Source organism: Pagrus major, chromosome 13, assembly GCF_040436345.1.
Source record: "Pagrus major chromosome 13, Pma_NU_1.0".
NCBI lineage: Eukaryota > Metazoa > Chordata > Actinopteri > Spariformes > Sparidae > Pagrus > Pagrus major.
In genome coordinates this window covers 667,564-693,190 of record NC_133227.1, presented here as the reverse complement: position 1 = coordinate 693,190, position 25,627 = coordinate 667,564, and the positions used below count along the sequence as shown (strand labels likewise).

At 41.5% G+C, this 25,627-nt stretch overlaps 2 protein-coding genes across 2 annotated transcripts; one reads left to right on the top strand and one right to left on the bottom strand.

Annotated features, from left to right (window-relative positions):
• Positions 1-441: 441 nt before the first annotated feature.
• rab34b (RAB34, member RAS oncogene family b) lies at positions 442-7,718 on the top strand. The gene is made up of 12 exons (XM_073479001.1): positions 442-556; positions 858-915; positions 1,028-1,079; positions 2,062-2,153; positions 2,813-2,878; positions 3,436-3,537; positions 5,122-5,186; positions 5,277-5,328; positions 5,409-5,490; positions 6,764-6,854; positions 6,959-7,066; positions 7,630-7,718. The coding sequence occupies exons 3-12, from the start codon at positions 1,032-1,034 to the stop codon at positions 7,689-7,691; spliced, it is 768 nt and encodes a 255-aa protein (XP_073335102.1). The 5' UTR covers positions 442-556; positions 858-915; positions 1,028-1,031; the 3' UTR covers positions 7,692-7,718.
• An 857-nt stretch (positions 7,719-8,575) lies between these two features.
• supt6h (SPT6 homolog, histone chaperone and transcription elongation factor) lies at positions 8,576-25,549 on the bottom strand. Its single transcript, XM_073479000.1, has 37 exons — positions 25,456-25,549; positions 24,040-24,150; positions 23,778-23,948; positions 22,425-22,498; positions 22,108-22,288; positions 21,897-21,978; positions 21,421-21,676; positions 21,177-21,278; positions 20,927-21,040; positions 20,716-20,805; positions 20,457-20,599; positions 20,173-20,318; positions 19,957-20,064; positions 19,557-19,837; positions 19,309-19,463; positions 18,141-18,336; positions 17,793-17,932; positions 17,539-17,656; positions 17,369-17,445; positions 17,136-17,271; positions 16,848-16,985; positions 16,310-16,477; positions 16,096-16,223; positions 15,764-15,971; positions 15,378-15,525; positions 15,040-15,182; positions 14,503-14,643; positions 14,153-14,348; positions 13,836-13,981; positions 13,467-13,559; positions 13,227-13,340; positions 12,992-13,116; positions 12,524-12,636; positions 12,358-12,435; positions 12,085-12,263; positions 10,763-11,061; positions 8,576-10,501 (listed from the first exon to the last, which is right to left on the bottom strand). The coding sequence occupies exons 2-37, from the start codon at positions 24,137-24,139 to the stop codon at positions 10,309-10,311; spliced, it is 5,280 nt and encodes a 1,759-aa protein (XP_073335101.1). The 5' UTR covers positions 24,140-24,150; positions 25,456-25,549; the 3' UTR covers positions 8,576-10,308.
• Between the last annotated feature and the right edge of the window lie 78 nt (positions 25,550-25,627).

The window sequence follows — 25,627 nt, the reverse complement described above, 5'->3', positions numbered from 1 at the left end:
TATACTCTGACCGTCGCAGGATTAATACGTCACTTCTTTAGTTTTTATGGCGCGCGGTAAAAAATGGACGTCAAAGGCGATTTGTCGCCACCTGCTGTACCGGAGTGTAAACCCCTCAGACGGCCTGTCGTTCAGACCACTAGGTGACAGTATCTTTAACAGTATATTTACTATATATTTACGTACTCTGCTTCACCACAGGATAGAAAAAACATTTTAAAATCATTAAAACATTCCTTCAAAAAGTAAATGTAGCTACATGTTATATGGGGTTACATACAGTTTGAAGATATTAAGCATCAGGAAGTTAAGTAAGATCACACTCTGGCCGCAGGGTGGCGCTGTGTGACAGGTAACTCACTGTGTTTCCCCCCCTCTTGTCACTAATGACTTGGAGAGTCTCTTTAATTGAGTGTTTGTCTGTGTGGAGGCTCAGTTCGTTGCTCTGAGCGTCATTTTGTTCTGGATTAGTTTCCTCGACACACTTTGGATTTCACATCACATCTCCACAGCCAGGACACTTATCCTTCAACAGTTTGTCTCCCAGCAGTTTCAGGTAAAGTTGTTCAACTTACTTAAATCTGTATTTAAACAGTTTTTTTGTTAGCACAGAGTTTCTTTTTTTTTTTTTCAGAAGTCTCTGTTTCTACCACACCTTCCTTCAATCTGCAGACGAGAAATGTCACTTTAGAGAGACTAAACGCTGTGTGGGTTGCCACAAGACAACACCTGTATTAGATGTAGTTAGAATAAACTGTATTTTCTACAGTTTCCTGTAATGTTTATCAGGGGATGATTATGTGGAGCATCACTTCAAACTGTCTCATTTGAACTTTTTGTTATCTGCTCTGTTTCAGGAAAACTTGGAAGACATTGTGTCTTTCCCTGTCTGTGTGGGAAGAAAAAGAAATTCAAGTGTGTGTGTGTGTGTTTGTGTGTGTGTGTGTCTTCATAAAGTGAATGAAAAGTGTGTGTGCTGTCAGTGAGAGTGGCAGCTTGTAGATGTGTGTGTGTCTGTCCACTGCAGCAGCATGTTGCCCCCTGTGAAGAAGGACCGGGTCATTACTCATCTCCCAAGGGTTAGTAACAGACACACACACACACACACACACACACACACACACACACACACACACACACACACACACATGCTCTGAAATTCAATTACAGCTAACAGTGTTACTATTGATGGTCGCACTATTAGGAGTCTCATTGTTGCCTCTCTACAAATTGGCAAGATGTTGTTGTCCCCAGAAAACCTTGTAGCTACAGTCATGGTGATTTTTGTTGTGACTCGATTTTAAGGTTGTTGACGCACCGTGTTTCTCCACCTTGAATGCTGTTCAGTAGATGTAATAAATCCGAGGAAGACACCGATGATTTTAATCTGAGACACTGCTGCTTCTCTTTTTTCTGGATTGTTTTATTTGCCAGGAGAAAAAAAACCTTCTGTGTACCAACTCAGTGTAATCATTATTCTTCTTTTTTCAACACATCAGATTTTTGACATTTCTTTTCTTTTCTTTTTTACACTGCCAGGCATCGACATCAACAACATCCAGACGACAGATTTGATAAATGATTGGTTGAGCATAGAGCAGAAGGAACATCACTGACTAGTGTTGTAAAAAAAGTCACACTTGAGTGAAAACAAAATAATAAATATTAAAATATCGCTTTGGTAAAAGTGAAAGTCACCCATACAAATTGCTTGAGTAAAATGTATCTGATATTAAATGTACTTAAGTATCAAAAGTAAAAGGGAATTATCCACATATTTACATTTATGTAACTACAAATGTGATACATTTACTGTATCAGCCTGTGATTATCTGCTAATAGTAATCAGTGTTTTTTTTTATTCTTGATGTAATTGCTGATAAAAAATAAAATAATTTAAAAGTATGGTACTTCGGCTCTGATGTAGCATGCAGTCTGCAAAGTAACTAGTGAACAAATACATTTATTGAGTAAAAAGGACAATATTTAACTCCATCTATTGACCAATGTGCTTTTTCTCCATTAGTGCCTGACTGTTTCCTCCTCCCACTTTCCTCACAGTGTTTTAGTCCATACGCAGCGCTGCACACCAAAGATGGCTTCCACCCACAGGTGAAGGCTGTGTGCCAGGTACAGAAGACAGGCGCAGTGAAGTAAGATCACAGAAGGGCAACACACACTCTGATATGTGTTTAAATCGAATGAAAGTCATGCTCTTTAAGTCATGCTATGTCTGCTATGTGGACCACACCCATCACATCTGACTGGTGGATTATTAAACGGATAAGGCTGGTGACGCTCCATATTTTTATTGTTTTTAACAAATCAACCTCGTGCCTTCCTTACCCGACAATACGACTTAGCAACCTTAGTTACCCTTTGAGATATTGTCTCCTGTAATCAGATTCATGCGAAGGATCTTGTGTTATACACAGAAAGAAAATTGTTTTCATGACTTTTGTATGAAATTAATTTTTCTGGGCAAGAGAGACTTCGCAGAAAGCGAACTCTCAGCACATGTCATGAGTTAAAACGATTAAGCAAGCCTGTGCCGTGCTTTTTTAGATTGTAAATGAATGTTGAAGGATTAGCAGATGATCATCCCTTTTGAAAAGCTTAAGAGCTCTTCAATCATACCAAGTTTCCATTCATTTGTGGAATTTGTTCAAATAAGAGCAGAAAGAGGCCCATTATAACATCAGCAGGGGCTCATGCTGAATATTAAAGGGTTTAAGAAGTGTCAACTCCGCATGTTGTTTGCATGTTAACGCTGCTGTGTGTTTCATACTTCCACATTGGCTTTCTGTTGCAGCTTCAACATCGCCAAGGTCATCGTAGTAGGAGATGTGGCGGTTGGGAAAACGTGTCTGATCAGCAGGTAAGAGGCAAGTCACGAATAATTAGCTCAATTAGAGGATTGTGAGCCTGTTTTTAGATGTTTTACTCAATTCTGAACTTGTAAACGTGGTCCAAATTATCATGATAGGTTTAACTGAGTTACATCCAGTTCGATGGAGAAGAGAGGACATTTTTTTATACCATTATTAGATTGGACTTCGATGATACTACAAACTTTTTTTCTCTGTTAATTTAGTATTTAATTATTCAAGTGAAATAAAAAATATTAGATACATAAACAAAAGGATTAATTTAAAAACAGTTAAGAGATTGATGCTTTTGATATCACTTATTACAACTTCTAACCCGCTGCTAACTGTGGCTGCCGTTAGCTACTTAGCTCAGTTAGCCATGCAGCTAGCAGTCCGGACTGGGAGCACGGGGCCCAGGAGAGAGCTGTGGAACGGGGCTAGCTGCTTAGCATGCTAACTTCCATATTTGGGCAACACAATAGCATACATATACATCATAACAACAAAACTGTCATTTCCTCACATTCTGTTCATAATTGTAGTTCACTTATCTCGTTCCTGTGAGGTTTCGTAAGGGCGTGTTTGATAAGAACTACAAAGCGACCATCGGGGTGGATTTCGAGATGGAGCGTTTCGAGGTGCTCGGCGTTCCCTTCAGTCTACAGCTGTAAGTATGGCGCTATACCACAGAGACACACTCAGTGTCCTAAACTAATGAAGCCACTTACTGTGCTGACTGATCATCAGGGTCAAAACAAGATCAAGTCGACAAGGTCTGTTTAATGCTGCCCCACCTTCATTTGATCACATACAATGTCTGGTCTAAATTTAAACCAAATCACATGATTATATACCTACTTTTGAGGTTATACAACATCCTCTAGATTTCATTAGCTTGTGCCTTAAACTCTTAAGTGCCTTAAATGACAAGTTTTTCCAGTTGGCTTTGGTCATGCATGTAAGTGCACATGTGTCGAGTTAATGTGATTTAAGGGGTTATTACCCAGAAAGACAGACTGCACAGGACATTGAATGAACTCAACAAAGAATGTTCACATCTGTTACATGATCAGACTCTTTCACTGGCCAGTAGTGTTTTCTTACACCCTGTAGCTCTCTCTTCTTTTGTGTGTTAAGCTTTTTAGTCATAGAGATGTTAATGACGGTCTTTCCACCACTTTGGTCCTGAAATATCTCAACGACTACTGGATGGATTGCCATGACGCCTGTACAGACATTCATGGTCCCCAGAAGATTCATCTTAATGACTTCGATGATATCCTGACACTTCTTCTTTATCAACTGATCGGCACCAAATTTTATACATTAGTGGTTCCCAGAGGATGAATTTTACTGATGTTGGTGATCCTCTGACATTTCCTCTGGCAACACCATGGGGTCCACAGCTGGTTAACCTTGAAATTCTGTACAAACATTCATGTTCCCCTCGATGATTTGTAATAACTTTGGTGAGGCCTGAAACTTTCCTCTAGTGCCATCGTAACGTCTTAATATTTAAGACGTTCCCATTAGCCTTAGCTGTGCTTTTTGTTTAGTGCTAATGAGCAAGTGTTATCATGCTAACAGGCGTAACTAAGAGGGTGAGCATGATGCTGCTAAACATCAGCATGTTGACGTTAGCGTTTAGCTCTTTCGCTTGGAATTTTTTGTCCAAAATGATATACCACCATATTGTCCTGCCCTAAAACCGCGATAGACGATATTATCGATGCTCGCTGATACTCGACGAATCCATCGGAGCAAACAGCGCTGGGTGGTGGACTTTTAACAAGACTTAGCAACTGTTCACAGCAAAGACGCTCTTTAAACCTCAAATTTTGCCAAATTTGAGAGCCGATATTCTTTTCCATGTCTGTATGTTATAGGGTTGCATGCGTGCCGCCACATCACGCCAGTGATCCTGAAGTAGCCTCCCAAGTCTCGATGCACCTTGACCTTGACAGCTCTGCATGCTTTTTCTTTTCAAAATAAAAGCCTGAAGATGCCGTAACAGCTGTTTGACATTTGATATTGTGAAAAATATCACACATGACGGCCCAAGCCTTGTAGGAACAGCCTCAGAGAGTCGTTAGCTTAGCTGTAAACTCTTCAGTTTTACACAATGCATACTACTTTAAACAACCATCATACTGTATCTGCTGGAGAAGACCCACATCCAACAGCTCCTCTCTCTGTTCTTCTTTTAATTTCCACCAACAAGAACAATAAAGCTGCGTCTGATCTGTTTCAGGTGGGACACGGCAGGTCAGGAGCGCTTCAAATGCATCGCTTCAACATATTACAGAGGAGCGCAAGGTGACTGTCGTTCAATCTCCGTCCTTCTCATCATGCTCTGTTTGTGTTTGTTGTTGTGTTCATACTGTTTGTGTGTTTCCATTCCTCCAGCCATCATAGTGGTATTTGACTTAAGCAGTGTGAGCTCTTTAGCACATGCCAGGTAAGGAACACATCATTACAATATTGTTATTATACCATTTAAATGACATTTGAAGATTGATTGTGTGTGTGTGTGTGCAGGCAGTGGCTGGAGGACGCCATGAAGGAAAATGACCCATCCAGTGTTTTACTGTTCCTTGTCGGTACCAAGAAGGACCTCAGTGTGGGTGAATTTGATTTTAAAAAATGACTAAAATGGAGCTTGAGCTAAAACAGAAAATTAACCAGCTACAATTTGATATTTAATTAAAATTAGATGATTTGCTGCTTGTGTCTGAATTCGGTCATTGATGTGAATTGAATTTTGGGTTTTTATTTTATATGAAGCTTCAGTGAGTGATTAAAAAATAATCAGTAGATTGATAAATAATAAAAAATAACCATTAGTTGTAACACTAAGAAATAAGTGACAGTTGAATGAATGAATCCACATTAAAAATGTGTTGAATGTTTGTCGAGCATTCCTATAGAAGCCAAGTATTCACGTTAAAGGAGACCTATTATGGTTTTATTTTCACAAAAGTTCAGAGTATGCATCAACAGAAGCTCCTCTCTCCCACAGTAAACACTGCTCCTGAAATGCCTCGTCCGTAGTCTCACCTTCGATTCTGTGACTTTGTGACATCACACTATGTCGCTATGCAGCTAGTTTAGCACGTAAGAATTTATTTAGCTCAGCTGCTCTGTTGTTGTTAGTGGTGCTGGGTCAGGCCTGCGTGAGCTGACCAATCAGAGCAGACTAGGTATTCAGGAGGGGGGACCTTAAAGAGACAGGAGCTATAGAGGGGGAATACAGTGCTGTAGCACTGGACAGTATGAGATTAGTATGAGAAACACTGATGTGTTTTTTGAGCATTAAAGCATGTAAACCTATTCTAGTAGTAATCCAAAATAAACCCATGTACCTGAAAATGAGCATTATATGTCTCCTTTATATAATGTTACGTTTTTCGTAGTTTTTCCTTGACTGTTTTTGTGGATTGAGTGGTTTTACCAGTAAGAAAACAGAACAATCTTTTTAAATAAAGCGTTTAGTTTAAATGTTTCTGTTTATATCTTCAGCTGCAACTAACATTTGTTTTCAATCACAGATTAAATCACTTTTTATTCATCAGTTGCTCCATTAAACTATTTAAACTATTAAAAGAAAAAATTGCAAAAATGTGTTTATTTCTATAAAAGTTTCTAGTGCCCAAAGTGGCACTATCAGATGTCTTGTTTTGTTCCAAAGAAAATCCCAAAATGTTCAATTAACACTTAAACAAATGAAAAGAAAGTACATTTTAAAATTTGACAATGTGAAACCATCAAAAGTGTAATAGTTGCTGAATCATTTTTTGACAATCCTCTACTCGGTTAATTGACCAGTTTTTGCAGAACATCTGACCAGTGGCCCGAAGCTTCACTCACTTCTCTCTGTGTATTTCACTCCTCAGTCTCCTGATCAGCTGTCTCAGGTCGAGGAGGAGGCCATCAGACTGTCAGAGGAAATCAAAGCGGAGTACTGGGCTGTGTCTGCGAAGTCAGGTGGGAGTCACACACACATTAACATGAACAAATCTTTATGCCCACCACCCGACCCGGCTTTTCATTCTCTGTTTAATCTTCTCTTTGTCTCTGTATTGTTCCAGGAGATGGTGTCCGGGATTTCTTCTTCCGCGTGGCCTCTCTGACTTTCGAGGCCAACGTTTTGTCCGAGCTGGAGAAGAGTGGCTCGAGGCACGTGGGTGACATCATCAGTGAGTCAGCCTCAATATTCAACTGTGTTTTTGATTAATTTATCAACTCATTAGTCCCCCAATTTCTACTCCTGTATCTTCAAATGTCACTTTCTTAGATATGATGACAGTCGTGGTTTATTTTTGAATCTATCCAGTTCGGTTTGTTAGAGTTTCTGAAGCTACAGAGAAAGGTTTATTCCCCCAGTTGCAGTTGAAGCATGGAAATCAGTTTTTTCATGACAGCTATGAACCCATGCAAACCCACTCAGTGTCCTGTGGCTCTCACTCATCTACAGTTGAGATACAGTTGAGTTATTTTGACAACATTTTTCTTATCGTCAAAAAACGTAATAATAAAAAATCAATGTGTGAGGTGCAGAATTTTTGTAATACATTTGTTTTTTTAAACAATTTGAAACTTTTAGACAATGTCATTTACAGGATTACTTTATTGTTGCTTTTGATTTTTTCATAGGATTTGTTGATAGTCACAATACATAGCTTTCGCCCATTTTTATCATGTAAATAATTTTTTTATCAAACGTAAAAGGCGTTTTATTCTTCTTCTGTGTTCAACACAGGGCTCACAGACAGCACAGAGGCCAATCACACACCCAGCAAGAGGAAGTCCAACTGTTGCTGATGCACCGACCACACAGCTAAACAAAACAGCACACTGAAGGATGAGACTGACACTGAAACATGGACTCAGCTTGTTCACTGTGGATATCATGACTAGACCCTGTAAAAAGCGATGTCATATCAACCAAATGATCTTGTATTTGTGGTGATCTGCAAATGGCCTGAGAGGAAGTTGTTTGACATAATGAAGTCTTAAGTTGAAACTGTGAACAAGATTGCCAGCTCAGCTTTGTGAACATTTATCAAAAGATAATTCTCCTCTTGATCATTCATTAAACCGCACTTTGACGCTTTCATAAACACGTCTCCGTGTCTTTCTGTTTGTCTGAAGCAACATTTTTCTCTGGTTGTTGGTCAAAATGTCAGCACCGGACCTAATGCATTTTTGTTTGGTTTCCTCACTGTCATGTGTCTGTGCTGCTAATGTGATGCGTACGCTGGCTCCCATGACTGTGCTCATACCCACAATGCATCTCTCTCCACTGACATAAGGCTTCTCATGATCTTAAAAAAGGAGGGCTTGTTTGCAGGGACAGAAAGAACCAGCACGTTACACCCAAGGCTAATTGGTTTTCCCACTCAAGTCAAGTCAGACAGGAGGAAGCAATGTGTGTTTTCACGAACCTGCTTATGCTTTTAAACAGAAATATACTTAAAGCTTATACGTTATGAATTGTAAATAAACTGGTTTTGATCACCGTGTTGCCCTTCTGTTGAAATAAAAGTGTAAACGGCACAAAAGTTGGTGAATTCTTCACATTCTTTCTCCCAGCTAATCATATTTGTACCGTGAAGAAACACACGCACACAATCAGATGTACATCACGTGTTCAGAGTGCCGGCTTGTTTCCCAAATTAGTATGAACAAGACTCTGAACAAGAGTGTATAATATGAACACTTTTATTAAAGGGATCACAGGTAGAAAAGGTCATCAGCAGTGCCAGAGACATCATTTTCTCCTCTATCTGCCGAGAACCAATCACAGCCTCGCTGAGGAAGATGCAGTATCTTAATCTGGCAGGAGACGTAAAACCGAGTACTCAAAAACCATACTTAATTAAAACAATATATGTATTATGGGACCATGATACTTTTGCACACTGCAGAATGAAGCACACCATTGAATACCAGCTCTGCATGTTTGTACTGTTGCAAAAAATAAACTGAATGCATGAGTCGAGGGATGCAGAGTGGCCGAAAAACTGCTGCACGACGATCACAAAAGAGATTCAATGTGTTTTTAACGACGATATATTCATTTTACTTTAAGACCTGCGTGCAGTTGGGAGTATTATACAGAGTTAGGAGTATAAACACAGCGGGAAGTCAGTTTAATAGTATCTTCTGCTGATAGTGTTAAGGGAGATCTGAAACGTCTTCGTTTAGCTGTTCATACTGTCTGGGACTCAACTGCAGCGGCTGTGTCTGAGGAGATCAGATCCTACAAGGAGGCAAACATCATAACCAGACGCCAAAAAAAGTGAAATACTCACTGAACCGCAGACATTAAGGATACAAGATTCAAATTTAAGATAACTTTTAAAAATGACCCTCTGACGCTGCCATGGGCGCTTGCCCAATATGGCGAGATGCTTCCACTTTGCTTGTTTAGGTTTTGTTACTAAAATCAATTGCTTTAAAACATGAACTGACTTCACAGAAATGCAGATGAACTCAGCAAAAAAACAAACACGTTACCTTGAATGTGGCACGTTGCTCTCGGATAGTCGACAATACATTAGAAGCTATCTACAGGAGCCAAAACACAGTCAGCTGATCATAATACAGCGTGCGGTGGAGACAGACGACTAGCAGAAATCCATGTTCAAGAGAAAGGATTCTGGTTTGAAATCATTTTACTTTTTTGTTTTTTAAAATCAGCCTCATCACTCACACGCACCGTGTTTGTGCATCTGTACAGTCACAGATGTGTTTGCTTTCGACAGATGTGAAGAGTGGAGGCTTTATGTTCAAACAGAAAAAGAAAAAAACAGGTTTTATTCATTCTGACGCATTCCATACAAAAATTAAATTTCCTGATTGGCTTGGCAAAGCGCTCTTTTGGCAACTGCTTGCAAACAATCCACCAACCGTAAAAGGAGGAAAAGTGGGTTGTGGCAGCTTAACTGTGGCCCTTGGTCAAAACCATTCATGGATCAAACTCAAAACCAAGCGCAAAATAATAAAGATAGTAGGACAGCTTGTCTGTGTAGGTCCATGTCCTATATGTAACTGCTGTCGGACAGTTCAAGTTTTTTTTTTCTGTCATTGTTCTGTGTTTCTGCATGACATATACAGTGTTATTCTGACTATACAAAATACTATGCAGCCAGAGAAGTTGGCTGCAGGTGAGGAGGTGAAACATTTGGGATGAGATGGGGAGACGGGAGGACAACAGGAAGGGAAGGAGTGGAGATGAACCATGATACCAGACTGATAAACTGCAGCTACAATATCAGGAGGTGAAGAAGATGGAGAGGGCTCCGACTACTGCTCAACTGCATGAAAGGGCTGATGGGTGGGGAGAGAGACAGAAGGTGGAGGGTTATCCAGGTGGAGAAGCAGTACAGAGGATGGAGTTGGGTAGGGGGGGTGTGGCGACGCCCCCCTGCGTGTCCTATCGGTCCATTTCGTCCAGCAGGGGTGTGGCGTCTCCGGCGATCGACATGGGGGTGCTCTCGATCATGGGGCTGGGAGACGGTCGCGGCGTCATCCTCTGTGCTTTCTTCCGCCCCTCCGCTTCTTTCTCTTTCAGCCACTGCTCCGCCATCTTGCCCCAGTCCACTGCGGAGGCGTTGCTGCCGCTGGGCCTGTGGAGAGGGAGGAGAGAGGGGGAGGTGGTTTAGTCAAAGATAGTGTAGGAAGGACAAATGGTCTAAATGGTGGGACTGCTGCTTGGACTGAAGATGATAGTGATTTTGTGTTTAGCTCCATCTACTGGCAGAAAAAGTTTCAAACGGACATCGAACGTCCTGACTTTGAGGTGGGGGGTCTAACTTTAAAAGACAAAGGTAGAGGAAATGTAACAGGAAGCATGTTTTGAGTACATCAACACTTCCTCCTGTACTTACTTCGGCTGCGGCGGCTGCTGCGGTTGCTGTGGCTGCTGCTGTGGCGTCCGTCCTCTCGATGAGGTGGAGGATGACGGTGTGCCCGATGAGTGGCCGTGATGGCTGCTGTGATGGCCGCTGTGATGGCCGTGGTGTGACACGTGACCTCCGTGTGGGTGAGCATGTGCGTGAGAGTGCGAGGACTGCGGGGTGGAACCGGGGTACTGTGGCGTGCCCAGGGCCTGCTGGCTCGGTGTGGTGTAGGAGTAGCTGGGCGTCATCATGGGTGTCGCCATGGGCTGCTGCGGTGTGGCAAATACCTGCAGAGGAGGAAGTAAAGTTATTTGAGAAAAGTGAATATATATTCTACAAGAAAATGTCGGGTGTCATGGGTCAAACTGAAATCACATTTAGTCATCCCTTTATGCAAAACGTGTCAGAGTTTTTTGTCTTTTGATGTTTTGTCGATATCTTATTAATTAGTAAAAAGAAGAAAATGTATTCAAAGACATGAGACACCATCATGATACAGAATAATATTAAAGATAAACTGTTGCCATTTGGTTTCTGGTATGTTTCTTCGATTACAAAATTCAAATTCAATTTCAGTTATACTTAAAAGTGCTACATGTAAGAACTGGCCACCTGCCAAATTCATACTCCAAACATAGCCGCTAACTGCTGCTAATGGTAGTTGCTGTTAGCTTAGTTAACCGTGCAGTTGGCGAGCGATCCTAATAGCTGACTTTGCCCAGACTGGGAGCTCAGAGCACCATGGTAGCGTTGCTGTTGTTTACTATCGGACTACTTGAGGTACAAAGCAGCTAGGGGCTAGCTGGTAAGCATGCTAACTTCAATGGATATCCCTGCAGCACAATACATAGACATCTTTGACATAACATCAAAACTGTTATTTCTTGACATTGTGTTGATAATTTTAGTTAATTTATGAATGTTCTGAATGCCAATTCTGAATACACCTTCAATATTCTCTCAAATAAGTTCTTTTCTATTTCTTTTCAATTTGACACTATTTCATTGAATTGCATGAGGTTATTAAGGGTAATAGTAATACATATCTGACATTCTGGCTAAAACCGAGTCTAAATATGAGGAAACTAAATTCTTCAAGTAATAATTGTACTTTTCCTGACTGTGTATGAGCTTGTTAGATTGAACACGTTTCTCAGAAAGGAAAAATGTAGGTAGCTTTGCCATAACAAACACTGACCGAGCACAATTATAACATCTTGTCGCTTGCTCCAAGCTCCATGTTTAGCATTATCAATAAGAACAATCTCATTCCTTCCACTGTGGTTGTCGACATTAAAAGCTGCACTCACATGATAAGCAGAAGAGCTCCCCCCTCCTCCTCCTGTGCTGCCACCGTAGCCGTACTGGCTGGAGCCCCACTGTGCGGGGGTGGTGTTTGGGTTCTGGCCCTGGCCTGTGACTGCTGCGATGGCACTGAACATCTGAGAGGTCATGTTGCGTGGGAGCGCGTTGACAGCCCGTGTCAAGTCTAGAGAAGAAGGAATACATTAGGAGAGAGCAAAATATGATACAACTCTAATTCTGAAAATGTAGATTTGTGTGCGGAGGAGAGCAAGACTCACCAGCGATGTTGATATTGGCCGGGGTGGCGTTCAGGGATGCAGGTGTTCTTGTTCGGCTACTGTTGCTGGGAGTGATGCCTTTGACAAGGGAGACAATGTTAGATAATAACTCACAATATAAAAGGCATAATAAGGACAATAAACAACAGGTATGGTGTGTCCATACCTGGCACAGGCTCTTGGTAATGGTCCTTAAACCAACGGAAAAGTCCATTCACTGTGGGAAATATCTGTGAACGGTAGCGGAAGCCATCGGGGGTGATGGTCACAAACTCAACCCTAAAAGAGAAAAAAGACGGCATGTTGAAATTCTACAGGTACATAAACCTGTTGTCAATCAAATCAGTTAACATCCCAGCTGTGTGGGAGAGTGAATAAGAATTGTGACTCAGAAAGTTCAGATTTGCAAATATGAGCCTCTGTAGTAGCTTTGGACCTTTGCATGCCACCATATGTCACTGTGAGAGTATTCACAGCATTGAATTACATCGTCTGCTGTTTTTGTGGTTTTTATAAAAGCAGGAACAGCTTTGAGGAAAAGCAACATTTACATTTTAAATCAGCCCAACTTGTTTATTCAATATTTTCTACTCATGGTTTCATTACAGCGAGTGATCAAAAACCTTCTGCTCACCGTGGTTTTCCGCGAGGCTGGTAGCCCAGTATGAATTTTCCTGGCAGATCTTTACAAGCTGAAATAAAATACGGAATAAAAGTGGGCTTCTCCCTCTTTGTCCTCACCAATAACTCCTCCATTTTCTGTCAGAGAGAAAACAAGACAAAGGGAGATGTGAGAGGTGCAACTCCTGGCAAAAATAGATAACATTAAAAAGATAACAAAATAGACTGGAGAGTGAATCAATGTATACCTCTTTGTTTCCCCCATGGCACTCCTGAAAGTACTTGTGCCCCAGGAGATCGCGGGCAAATGAAGCCATTGGCTGAATGTACCGAGCAGTGATTTCATCCAGATCTTCAAACTCCTGCAGAGAATGCAAGGACTTCTTTAGGAACGTTTTCACAACACTCATGTTTCAGTCCATTTTCTGTAGGTTTGATCATGAAGCACAAGATCATGCAAAACAAAAGAGGAGAAAAAATTTGCTTACTTCAGTATTGATCCAGAGAGTGTGCCCTAAGCTGAAGGCGTTCTCTTTGCCTTCTTCTCTCACGTCCACATGCTGGTAGATACCATCAGCCACCTGCGAAACATCGCACAGTCAGACTTGAACATGAAACTCTTGACATTAAAGTTTAATGGCTGCATTATCTACATACAAATGTCCTGATTTACTTTTTTTAAAATCTACTGATATTGTTTTTTATTTCACCTCCTGTTAGAAGCTCCTGCTTAACCTCCATGACACTATGAAGTCTTTTATTTATCCTGTGTCTTTTTTTCCTCTTCCCTCCATTCAGCTGTACCATTTTAATTTTACCCTTTATCACCCTGCTGTATGCCTCTATCCATTTCTTACTTTCCAGGTGACTGTGAGGTGGTTCTCTCCCTTGCTGCTGGGTCTGATGATCAAGTCACCCTGGTCCAGGGTCTCCATCATCTTCTCTGCCTGGTTGAAACTGATATTGTGGAAGTTGGGGTGGGCAATCACACGCTTTATATATGCTGGAGAGAAAAGGGAAACGCAAAGAACAGGCAAATATTATAAGGACAGTGATGTGGAAGTAAATTATGGGTTAACAAAGTGTATTATAAGTAAAGATTTCCCATAAGTATAGCAGTGTACCATTTAATTCACTATTCTGATTATTTCAGTAATCCTGTCGTTATACTCACGTGTTCGCTGTTGTTTCTTCTTGAGCTCCTCCTCCTGTTTTTGGTCTTCGGACTCTGTGTCAAAGTCATAGTAGCTGTCCTTGGGGAGCTTCCACTCATTGGCCTTGTCCATTAAATCTGATGTGCGGCATGTGAGGTCAACGCTGAATTTCTCAATGTCGATTTTCATGATGCGGCAGTGAACCGTCATGCCCACCTGAAGGAAGAGTGGGAAGAGGAACAATCAAGGATCACGCAGGAGCCACAAGAGAAGGAAATAAGACAACAAGGACAGAAATGGGCAACAATGAGTCATCAGATCTATCAGAAAAATTAGGTAAACACAAGAAAAACAACAAACAACACCTCACCTTGACCCTCTCTTCAGGGTGTTTGACTACTTTGTCACTGAGGAACTTGGTGGGAATGAATCCCTGGACACCATTATCTAATCTGGACCGCACCCCAATGGCCTGTCCTGGACAGGAACCGCTGTCAAAGTGATTCCATACCTAAAGCAGGAACACAAAACATAAAAGGTTATGTTTAGATGTCAGACTCTCCGCTGTTTTCTAACATTAAAGTTCCCTTGTCTTGCTCTACATTTCACCTGTACCCCAGTATCAGGCCCAAAATGGCAAATAGAAAACAATAAGAAATGCTGATGAGACATCCTGTACTAGCGTATGTTTATTCTGCGTCCAATAAGCACTCTCTTAATTTTTATGATGCTGCCATGACTATAAAAGGGAGGATGCCGGCAGGGCAGGTGTTTTGGGGTACAAAAACACAACTTAATAACTTGAAGACCACACCATTTAAGAACTTTATTCACAGATTTAGCACTCCACTAGCTGTTTCATGAGAACATCAAGTTGACAAAAGAAGGAAACTCAGGTGTGTGGTACCTCGCTGAGTTCAGGGAAGTTGTCCTGCTGACAGAAGGGACACTGCCATAGCCCCGTAGAATCGTTGCGGATGGCCTGGTCGTAGCTCTCTCCCTGAGGCCGCCGGTGAGCGATACCAGTTACTATACTGGTGATCAGCTTACCTGGAAGAAAAGGAGGCAAAGACATTAACCACACCAGCCTGTGGTCTTTGAAGCTGCATTTCTACTGTCACTACGACTGCTGCGCCCACATATCAGGCTCAGGGCTGATGGTTAGGAGTAAAGTATATATTATTGAGCTTTGGTGAAGTTTAATTAGATTGATAAATGTGTCTACTTGGGTGCAGTGTGTATTACCGATATAAAAGGTCTCTGGAGTCTCCTTGGTGAGCAGGTTGAAGACCTCCTCAGTGTTGGGGACTCTGTAGGCAACTCTCAGGTCTTTGTACCTGCAGCTCAGCTCTGCACGGATATCATACAGAGTAATTCCCTTGTTGCCGTAACCCTACAGGGACAAACAAAGACGAAAACAATGATTGTTAGGGATGTGAAACAAGGCTAACGTTTCTTTGGCTTTATAGGCTCCTGAAATACACAGTGGTGTCTGGTAAGTCTGAGTCTAGACTAAATATCATTAGTATTCTGCACTGTAAGATATTTTTTTAGCTGTTACTTTGGCAGCAGAATGTGTGAGACATCACTGCAGTCAAATCCTCAACACACACACACACACACACACTGACCTGTCTCTCCAGCTCTTCAGCAAAGGCATCCAGGTCCAGATCTTTGAGACGTTCTGGATTTTCCAAGATCTCCTCCAGAGCTCCGGCTGGGTTGGCATCCTCTGCCGACTCGTCATACTCCAGGGCATCCACAGCCATCTTGCGAGCCCACTCGTATGTCTCAGGGTGGACACGAGATCCATCCAGAACCTCGATGTAGGAGTCCGTACTGTATAGAAAATTTCAAAGAATAAACTAATGATTTAAAATAACCTCACAACAGGCTAAATTATTGCACTATGGGAAACATCTGAATGGTCTGAGTGTGTAAAAGAACCCCAAGAGGTACCAACCTGTCCCCAAGAGATGCTGTGTCGATCTTGATGAAACCAGCACAGTTGATAAAAACTTTAGGTCCCATGTGACACATTGTGACCAGCTGGGTTCTGTTTTCCAGACGAGTGTTGTTCTGCTTCAGAATCTGCACAAATATGAGGACCATGACAGTTAACAGATCAGCAGATAGGGTGCTACACTTTCAGATATGACAGCAGCATTAACACAAACCTTCAGCAGGTGGGAGCCCTTCCTTGGTCCCAGACCACAGACATACTGGACCAGGCTCTGAGTGTGAGGATGGGCGATGGCCTTGTTCACGTCCACTCCAACCTCATTGACACGGTTGATAAATTCACAGTAAAGAGCACAGAGCAGATCTTCCTTCACCACATGTTCCTGAGAATGAAAGTGAGTGAAAAAATAAATTAATTAAATTAAATAAATTGTGAAAAATGCTTATTCATAGCCCAAAGTGACATCTTCAAATTGCTTCCTTTGTCCAACTAACAGTCCATATGTAAATATAAAAAGAAAATGTTTGACATTTTGCTTGAAAAATGAATTGAATTACTCAACTAATCTCTGCAGATCTAGTAAGATATATTCACAAAGCAACAAAGAACCCCGACAATTCAATACGCCAAAAAATTAAAACTGTATCACTATAGTAAATCATTTAGTCTTTCAGTGATGTGCTTCAACAATGTAAACCATTAAATATATAGATGGAGATAAAAATCACACCACCATTTCTTCAATCTCTCACCTGTAGCGGGTGTAGTTTGAGGCAGAGAATATCATCATCGCTGCTGCAAACCTGAGCGTACTCCATCAGAGGATCTTGGATCTTCCTGGCTATTGACACAGCCTGTCGCAGCAAGGGAGGATAATCCCTATAATCAACCTGCATGGAGAGACAGCAGAGGGTCAGAGGTAAAATAAGCAGCTAAGGAAACACTGGGTCACATCTCAGTTAGTGAACTTCCTGTTGTTATGGTTGAACAGTGAAACCAGTGATGTGACTGTGCATGTGTACGGTGTGGATGTTGTTTACCTCAGACTTCTTGCTGTTCATGTACAGCGTGGCCAGTTCATTGTCAACAAGTTCCACTCCCACGGCAGGCAAAGAGGACTCTTGCTCAAGCTCGCTGATAGTCCTCTTGATGTCCTCCATGATCATTTGGGCATCTCTGCACACACAGCATGTTTTTATTATAACTTGTGAATACTGTTCAAAATGCTTCCATGTAGCTTTCCATCACACTGAGAAAGAAATCAGCTATTTACCTGTTTTCCCCAGCAACTGCTACCACATGAGGTTTCTTGCCGGTCAGAAACCTCTTGAGATTTTCAATGTCATGGGCCTGAAGATGACACACACGAATGTCTTAAAGATGCATCCAGTAACATGTTTTTCTATAACAGAAAATAATCTGTCAGCTGCACTCTGCTTGTACCTTCTTCTCTCTCTCATCCTCCCTAAAAGCATTCCTCCTCTTCATGAAGTAGGGCAGACGCAAGAAATCAACCACTTCTCCTTCCCCGTTGATCAGAGCACAGAAGACTGGTGTGTCTCTGTGAGAACAAAGTTTGGAAGTAAGAAACTTCATTAATACATAAACATATAATTAATGCAGCAAACATTGTTTGGTCTTACATGGTTGGCTACAGATATATCAGAGGGAAAAAAAAAATATTGTGGGGCACATACCTGCTGGGTGCATAGGCTACGCCCAGCACCCGGATGCCTTTGCCTTGACTCTCATCCATCAGATCATCATCTTCCTCAACCTGCTGATCTGGCCTGTAGGGAGCCACTTTAAGCCAGTTATACAACCGACGACAGCAGGACTACAAGAAGAAATAGAGAACACAGAGTTCATAATTAGATCTGAGGTTAAAACACTAATCAGACACGTTGTTTAAGGATGTTTGAAATATTTTGCTCTGCAACTTTACAAACATGAAGCATGTGCTAGCAGTTTGTTGACTTCCTGTGTGGATCACTGATACAATAATGTAAGATTACAATAAATGGAGACACATCATGATATATTACCCTGACAATGCTCTCTTTGGACTCTGCAAGCAGCTTGCTCTTGAGCTCCTTTGCCATCTGAGGGTAGAGGAACTGGGTGAGAGATCTCTCAATGGCTAAAGTTCGCTGCCTGTTCCACTCCTGCACCTGGTGACTGAACTCGTCCCTGTAATAGAACTGTTTGATCTCATCAAAGTACGTCTGGTCTCCAGCATATCTGAGGAGAAGCAGAGGGAAGACACAAAGGAGAGCCTTAATATCACCGGAGTCATAATTCAAAAGCCCCATGTTTTTTTGACAAGGACATGGATAAAAACATAAGCTGCAGCTTAGAATTTCAAGACACAAAACTCAGGGGACCTATCCTACTTATCAACCCCTCTTATACCCCAAAGATCCAAGCTGGATGTCTATACAGATGCTGAAAATAGGTCAACAGTAAGTCACATCACATCTATGGTTCTATCGCCAAGGAATGTGCACGAGCAAAACTGACAGGAATAATAAGACCGTAATGTGTTTGTATATTTATGATTGCCCCATCTGTGTGAGTAAAACTAACTTGATGTGAGTAGCGAGCTTCCTTAATTCTTGTTTTGCCTATAATCATGAAATCACATCTTACAATCCTATCCGGTTCTTGGGTGCCTGATTCAAGAGCAATTCTCGACTGAATCTTACAGTCATGCCTGTGCATGAAAAACAAAATGAGGGGTAGTGCTCTGCAGTGAAGCGCAGCAGTGGAGACCAGCCTCTTTGCTGTACCTTTAGCTCCAGGGAAAACAATCACTGTTCAAGATGCTGTGCATGTGCAGAGTTTGCGAGGTGAGGCCCATTGAGCACCAAGCTATTTTCTTCACTTCAGACTTGATTTGACTTATTGTGTGTTGGCTAGCCTGTCTCGTTTTTCACTGCTGATCGCTGCTATGCTACGTTACCATTAGTCCATGGGTGACGATGTGAAAAATATCTGCAATATAGACATACTTTAAGTTGTCTCGCAAAGGTAATTATTTAGTCATTTAATAAAGAAATACTTGCAAACACTGCCATTTTGAGGATGAATTACATGAATTACAAGATAACCCACTCCCTTTGTCTGGATTGAGGCAATTCATCCTATACAGATCCTGTTCTGACTTCACTGACAGATATTTCTTCAGGTTGTCAGTATTGTCACTGTACTTACCCTTTCACCCCTATAAGGTCAATACAGATTTCAATGGAAAGCAGCCCCTCATCCTCTGCCAAGCACATCTTCAAGAACTGATCCCCATTCAGCTCTTTCACAGGCTTGTTCTTAAGATACTTGAAGGAGTAGGCAAAATGAGCCTCGTCTACCTCCTACAGGAAGAAAGCAAATGGCAACGCAGGTTAGGAATGGGACTCAAGAGTACACTCTGCAAGTTTAGAAAACATTCTGCTGTGTGTCCATACCTTCTTGCCCTTCTTCGTGGGCTTGATATTGATCTTTGCCCTCTCCTGAAAGGTCTGTCGGAGAACATGTCTAACCAGAGGTTCACGAGCAATCTGCATGGCCACCATGTACCTGGTTCCTTCCAGCACTGCCTCGGGAGTGGAGAACTGACTGCAAACATAATCTTTGGCCAGCTCCACAGGCTCAGCTGGGAACTGCTCTGTTTCGTGACGCTGGTAACTGTCTCTCAGATTCTCTCCGAACTGCTCTGGAGTTAACCCAAACTTTTTAGCCAAGCCATCTGTAGTAAGAAAGGAACAGGAAAAGAAGTTGAAGTACTACCAAGCTAGGAATAAAAAAAGAGAATGAGGGTGCTTGCACACTGAGAATGATGTTTGTGTGGTACAAAAGGAGACTAACCGAGTCCTACGCTCTGACAGATGCTGTACATATCTCTACGAGACGCCAGCTTGAGATCAGGTCCTTTCGGTTCTTCTTCTTGTTCTACCTCCAATTCCTCTTCTTCACCTAAAGAAGCAGATGATCAGTCATGTGGCAAATTGTTGAAATAACTGTTTCAATTCAATGATCCATCATCATCTAATGAAATGAACAAATCAGACACATGCATCTTACCATCCTCTGACACTTCTTTAATCTTCTTGAGTCTCTTTTTGTTTGCTTTGGCAGCATTCTGCATCTTGGGGATGTCTCGGCCATAGTAGAGCAGAAAGTGGTTGTACACATCACCCAGCTCTTCAAGAGTCTGCACATCCTTCAGCCTATAAATGGGACAGAAGAGCAGTAAGGATAGGTGAATTGCAGATATATCATAAATTCAGGACATTCCTGCAATTTTTCTGTGGTCAGTGCAGTCATAACATTTTCCGCCACAGTCCTCCAGTATTATTGAGTCGTACCTCTCCATGTCAGCGGTGTCCAGAGGACGGATGCCATCAGCCAAAGGTTTGTCAGGGTCAGCCGAGATCTGCTCAAACTGGTAGGACTGCATCTTCTGAAACAGACGGGTCAGGTTCTGCTTCCGGGTCTTCAGTTGAGTCCACTGGTGGGTAGAAAATGTAAATTAATAAGTCAAGAAACAAGAAGTGGCATATGTATGCCAAGATGATTACATTTTAAATAATATTCATTCTGGAAATAGAGCAATACTGACTATACCTTTTCATCCCACTGCCAGACCTTCCACAAGTCATTTATGTTGAGCTCTGGCTCCACATACTCTTTCCTGTAGAAAGCTATGAATGGAACCTGGAAAACAAAAAAAGGTTCTTCTTAAAACCATAATGTTAATGAATTTTAGAGAGATTAACCTCAATCAAAGGAAACAGACTAAGTGAATTCATGATATGGTTTAGTGAGCTTTCTATACCTCGAACTGTTGATTCCTCATGAAGTTGAGAGCCTCTTTAATCTTTGCAATCGTGCTGGGTCCTTTCCTGCTGAAGTTTGTGGTTGTCCCCCTGTCGAGATAATCTGTGCTCTCCTGTTTAGGGCACAAAAAACAGACTTTTGTTTCAGATCTAGGGAATGATACATCCCACAACATGGAAATCTAAGGTAACATTTTTGGATATTCTGTGTGGGTTTTTCCTGAGTATATGTTATGTCAAAGGTTGTACCTGCATCGAGATAGTAAGAGTGGAGAAGCCATGTCTGAAGATCCACTCTGCTTCTTCTTCCAGCTCATCATCCTCAGCAGGTTTCACAGGGATGGATCGTAACTATAAGACAGAGAACAAAATCAGGACGGCTGATACTCAGAGAAACACCATCAGGTAAACACAGAGTCAACAGAATAGAAGTTAAGAATTTAACAACCACTTATCAACATCACTGGCATCAAAAACACTGACAAACACACACCTGGAATCTCTCAGGCATGTCCGTAGTACGGATTTCATTGTCTTGGTCGGTCATGTGACTACTTTCCAACTCGCTGGGCTCGTAGATCTCAAAGATGCTCTTCCTGCCTTGCCTCCTCTTAGTCTGCTTCTTGGGGCGGTCCCATCCCTCTTCATCTTGGTCCTCTTCCTCCTCCTCGCCCTGGTCGTAAGCATCTGCATCAAAGTCTGCAAAGTCAAAGTCCCCACCAAAGATTTCTTGGGCCTCCTGGAGGGCTCTGTGGGAGGAGCAACAGTGAAGATGAGAAGCAGCAGTGATTATGTGTTTCCCTTACCACATGTCTTAAAGCAGCTCGCCATTTTGTTTTTATTGTCTGATTGTTTATGAATGAGGGTGATATTTGTAATGGAGGCAAAAACAATCTTCTTGCCCTACAAATGCTACATCTTTCACGGGACAGACATCTCAAGATTTGCTGTAGAAACTACGACACTCACGCATCTGTGTATCCTGAGAACTTCTTGCCCCTCTTTTTGGTGATGGGTTGGCCATCATCATCCACAATAAAATCATCTATATCTGTTGGAAAAAAGCACAAGTTTAAAAACTGATGAATTCTATACCACATCATTTAGAAAGTTTACATTCCTCTATTATATCTCTGCTATATTCCAAGACAGATCTAAAAATCCCTTAACCCAGGCCTACCTGACTCTTCGTCCTCCAAGTCGTCTTCCTCATCTCCATGATGCACAGGCTCATCGACAGCCTCGCCGTCCTCCAGATCGCCATCTCCATCCGCATGAAAGATCTCATCTGCGATCAAGTCCTTCTCGTCATCATCTTCTTCATCATCATCAAGTGTTTTAACACGGTCGTATTTCTTCTTCTGTGACACAAGACGGGTAAAGCATCAGCAGAGCTAGCTTAAACTTTAGATTGTGTACAGATGACATGAATATGCTGGAGGTCAGGCAAACTATCAGAGGCTGAAAAAGGAAAAAGGAGAATATAGTGATTCTTACCCTCCTTTTCACTTTAACACCCAAGTTTTCCTCAATGAGGTCAAGATCGTCATCATCCAGGTAGTCATCATAATCTGCAGAGAGAAAAACTCTTCGTCAGGGAAGACAACTTCAAGACATGTTGCATTTCTACCAATGTAAAAACTGTGCCTCTGTTTTGTTTAACGTGATTATCAGAACACAGCAAATGCGGCTGAAACAACAAAGTCACTTCCTTTGATAAGAAAGAAAAAACATGAAGGGAGATTATACACCACGCCAGCCCAGAACTAACATCAAGCAGCACCTGTCCAGGTTAATCAACCACATATTGGTTACATCTGGCTGCACAACATATGGAGCTGAAAGCAGAGGAAGTAAAAGGGAGGCAACCTGTTGCTTTACCTCCACAACAGATGCCAGAAATATGTTCAATATCTGTTCTGATTATTCATCAATGTATATCATCTCACTCTAAAATCTACTATCCAGCACAGAAGGAACTCATTAAAAACTGTAATATGTAATTGCAATATTACAGACTGGCAGTACATCTTGAAATGTCACCTTTACAATCAGGACTTGATCCAAAGTCAGTTTAGAGTTACCTTTTTTATGTTAAATCCTACAATATTATGAGACAAAAGTAAAGGAGAATCTCATGCAGTGCAGTGAAAATATTACAACGAATACAAAATATACCCTAACATATTCATATATAAGATTTTTGCGGCACACAGATTTCAGTATTTGTGAAGAGGCAACAGTTTTTATCAGTTATTTATCGGCCAATATGTACATACATACCCATATACAGTATCTGTAATAAACTAATATGAGACCTGGCGGATTTATTAGTCTTGCTCTAATATGAATGTTATGGCACCACACATGCCGTGACAGTCAGCCAGCATTCAACATCTGCCACTTACATGGTTGAATATACTGAAAGCACTACTAAAATATGAAAAGCTGTTGTGCAACTGCCTGAGCAAACAGACTGAGAATGAATCGGACACAAGTGTCTAAATTTCTAAGGGGCCAGGTTACATTAATATGGAAACAGACAACTTTCTTCCCCTTCACCACCACCTCCCAATTGTAAATACAACTAAACGGCCAGGCCATTTTACATAGACCACTCATAGAGAGAATGAGTCACAAGTGCATGTGATTTTTTGGGGGGATTTTTCTTTGGATTTAGCGCCATGTAGAGGTTGATGGGAATGAGAAGCATTTACATGGAAACAGGCTTAAACACGTACTGTAGTTCCAGTACAGCCTCTCCATTTGCGACTTCTTTAAACTAACAACAACCTGCAACAATACATGGTATAAAGGCTGCACCCCTTTAAAAACACCTGATGATCTTACTGCGCTTTTTTCGTCGATGCCTCACTTCCTCTTCTGAGTCACTCGCCCCTCCACTCCCACTCTTTCGAGCTTCTTCTTCGTCCTCCGGGTCCTCCTCGTCTCCATCATCAATGAGTCCGCGTAAATTTCCCCGCTCATCTTGGTCCTCTGTGTTCTCTTCCTCCTCTTCATCTGGAGGAGACATAACAGATGAGTGCTCCACACATCACACAACCCCACCTCTGAAACATGATACTCTGAGCTTAAGTAATTCAAATCTCACCATCTTCTTCCATAAACCTCTGGGTCTTTTTAGGCTTCAGGTCTTTCTCATCAAACTCTTCTTCCGACTCCTCAGCCTCGCTCTCAATGAAGTCTGACATGACTGCTGTTCCTGAGAAGAAGAGCAAGATGCTGTTAGTGAATTTGAACAGCATCAGCAAAGCTTTACTCTGTTCTCCAAGGGTTAATTACAAATATAAAAGCCAGACATACAATCTCACACACATTCTCCTGTAATTCCAATTTTAACTACCATCCTGCTAACTCACGGTCATTTCCACTTTAACTAGCTCTAAGGTTGGATAAATCATCATCTTTCACGCTGTCTGGCAGTTTTTCATGTATATTCTTCCACGTGTTACAGCGAATCATTAACATTATACGATCACATGGAATATGATATTATAATCTACTATTATAACCAACATAACCTGTCCAAAACCCTGCCTGAAGAATTTGGTACATTTTTTATCTATAAAGTTCTGCAAGTTTGCACAATGTTTGGCAATAAAACATGAGTTTCTCCTCCACATATCTGTATGAATACAAGTACTCAGTGTTATCCTGTCAAAGAGGGTTTATTACATTTACTTAACATGTGGTTCATTTATAAACTGTTTGATAATGACAGTCGAGAAAAACATGAAAATACCCGGGGTAACACATGATGGCAAATCTTTTAGAAATATTCACAAAATTATAGATGTACATTACCCAATCGACGTTAAAGTACTTAAAAATAATGAGAAATGTTGTATGTTCACATCTGTATGTGACCTGGTGATGGTATTAGCATTTTACCAGTGATATAACATCAACCACTGAGCTCAATAAAGAAGCCTACACCTAACCTCAACGTTGTCGCAATGCGCACACACACAACATGGACAGACACGACAACCACACCGCTAGCTTCCAATCTAGTTAATTGTCGCCAACGTTATCAAGATGATACATTTAAGTTTGCACATGAGCGGCCCTTAAACAAAAGTTAACATTATATTGTGATTTATAGTCAATACCGTCAGCTAACATTACCATCCAGGTGAGCTAGCAACCACTGACCTGGCTAACACAAGCCAGCGATGCTAGTTAGCTAACGAGCAGTATTTTGCTAAAAAGCTGGACTTTAATTTTCACATTTCGAATATTAACTTTGTTGTACGCACGAAACATTTATCGATAATAAAAGAAAAGCCGAACCAAACCCACTGCTGTAGATATAAACCAAGGCCTCGGAGCCAACTTCGCAGTCTAACGGTAGTTAATGCTTTAGCATGTCACTACTTTAGCCTAGCATTAGCTGCAACAAACAACAACATCCAACCACATTAGCATTAGCATTAGCTAGTTTACGGTTGGGAGCTAAGCAGCACAATCTATATATCGCAAATGACCGCGGTGGAGTTGGACTTACACGTCTGACTGCGGTGGTATATCCCGAAAATGATTACAATAATGACGGATTGTGTTGTGTTTTGTGTTTCGGGGAGCTTGTACTTGTAAAAATGGCCGAGAACAAGTGGCGTGAACACAATTCCGGGATGCAGTGAGGGAACTTCCCATCCTCGCCATGATCGAGGTGTCGC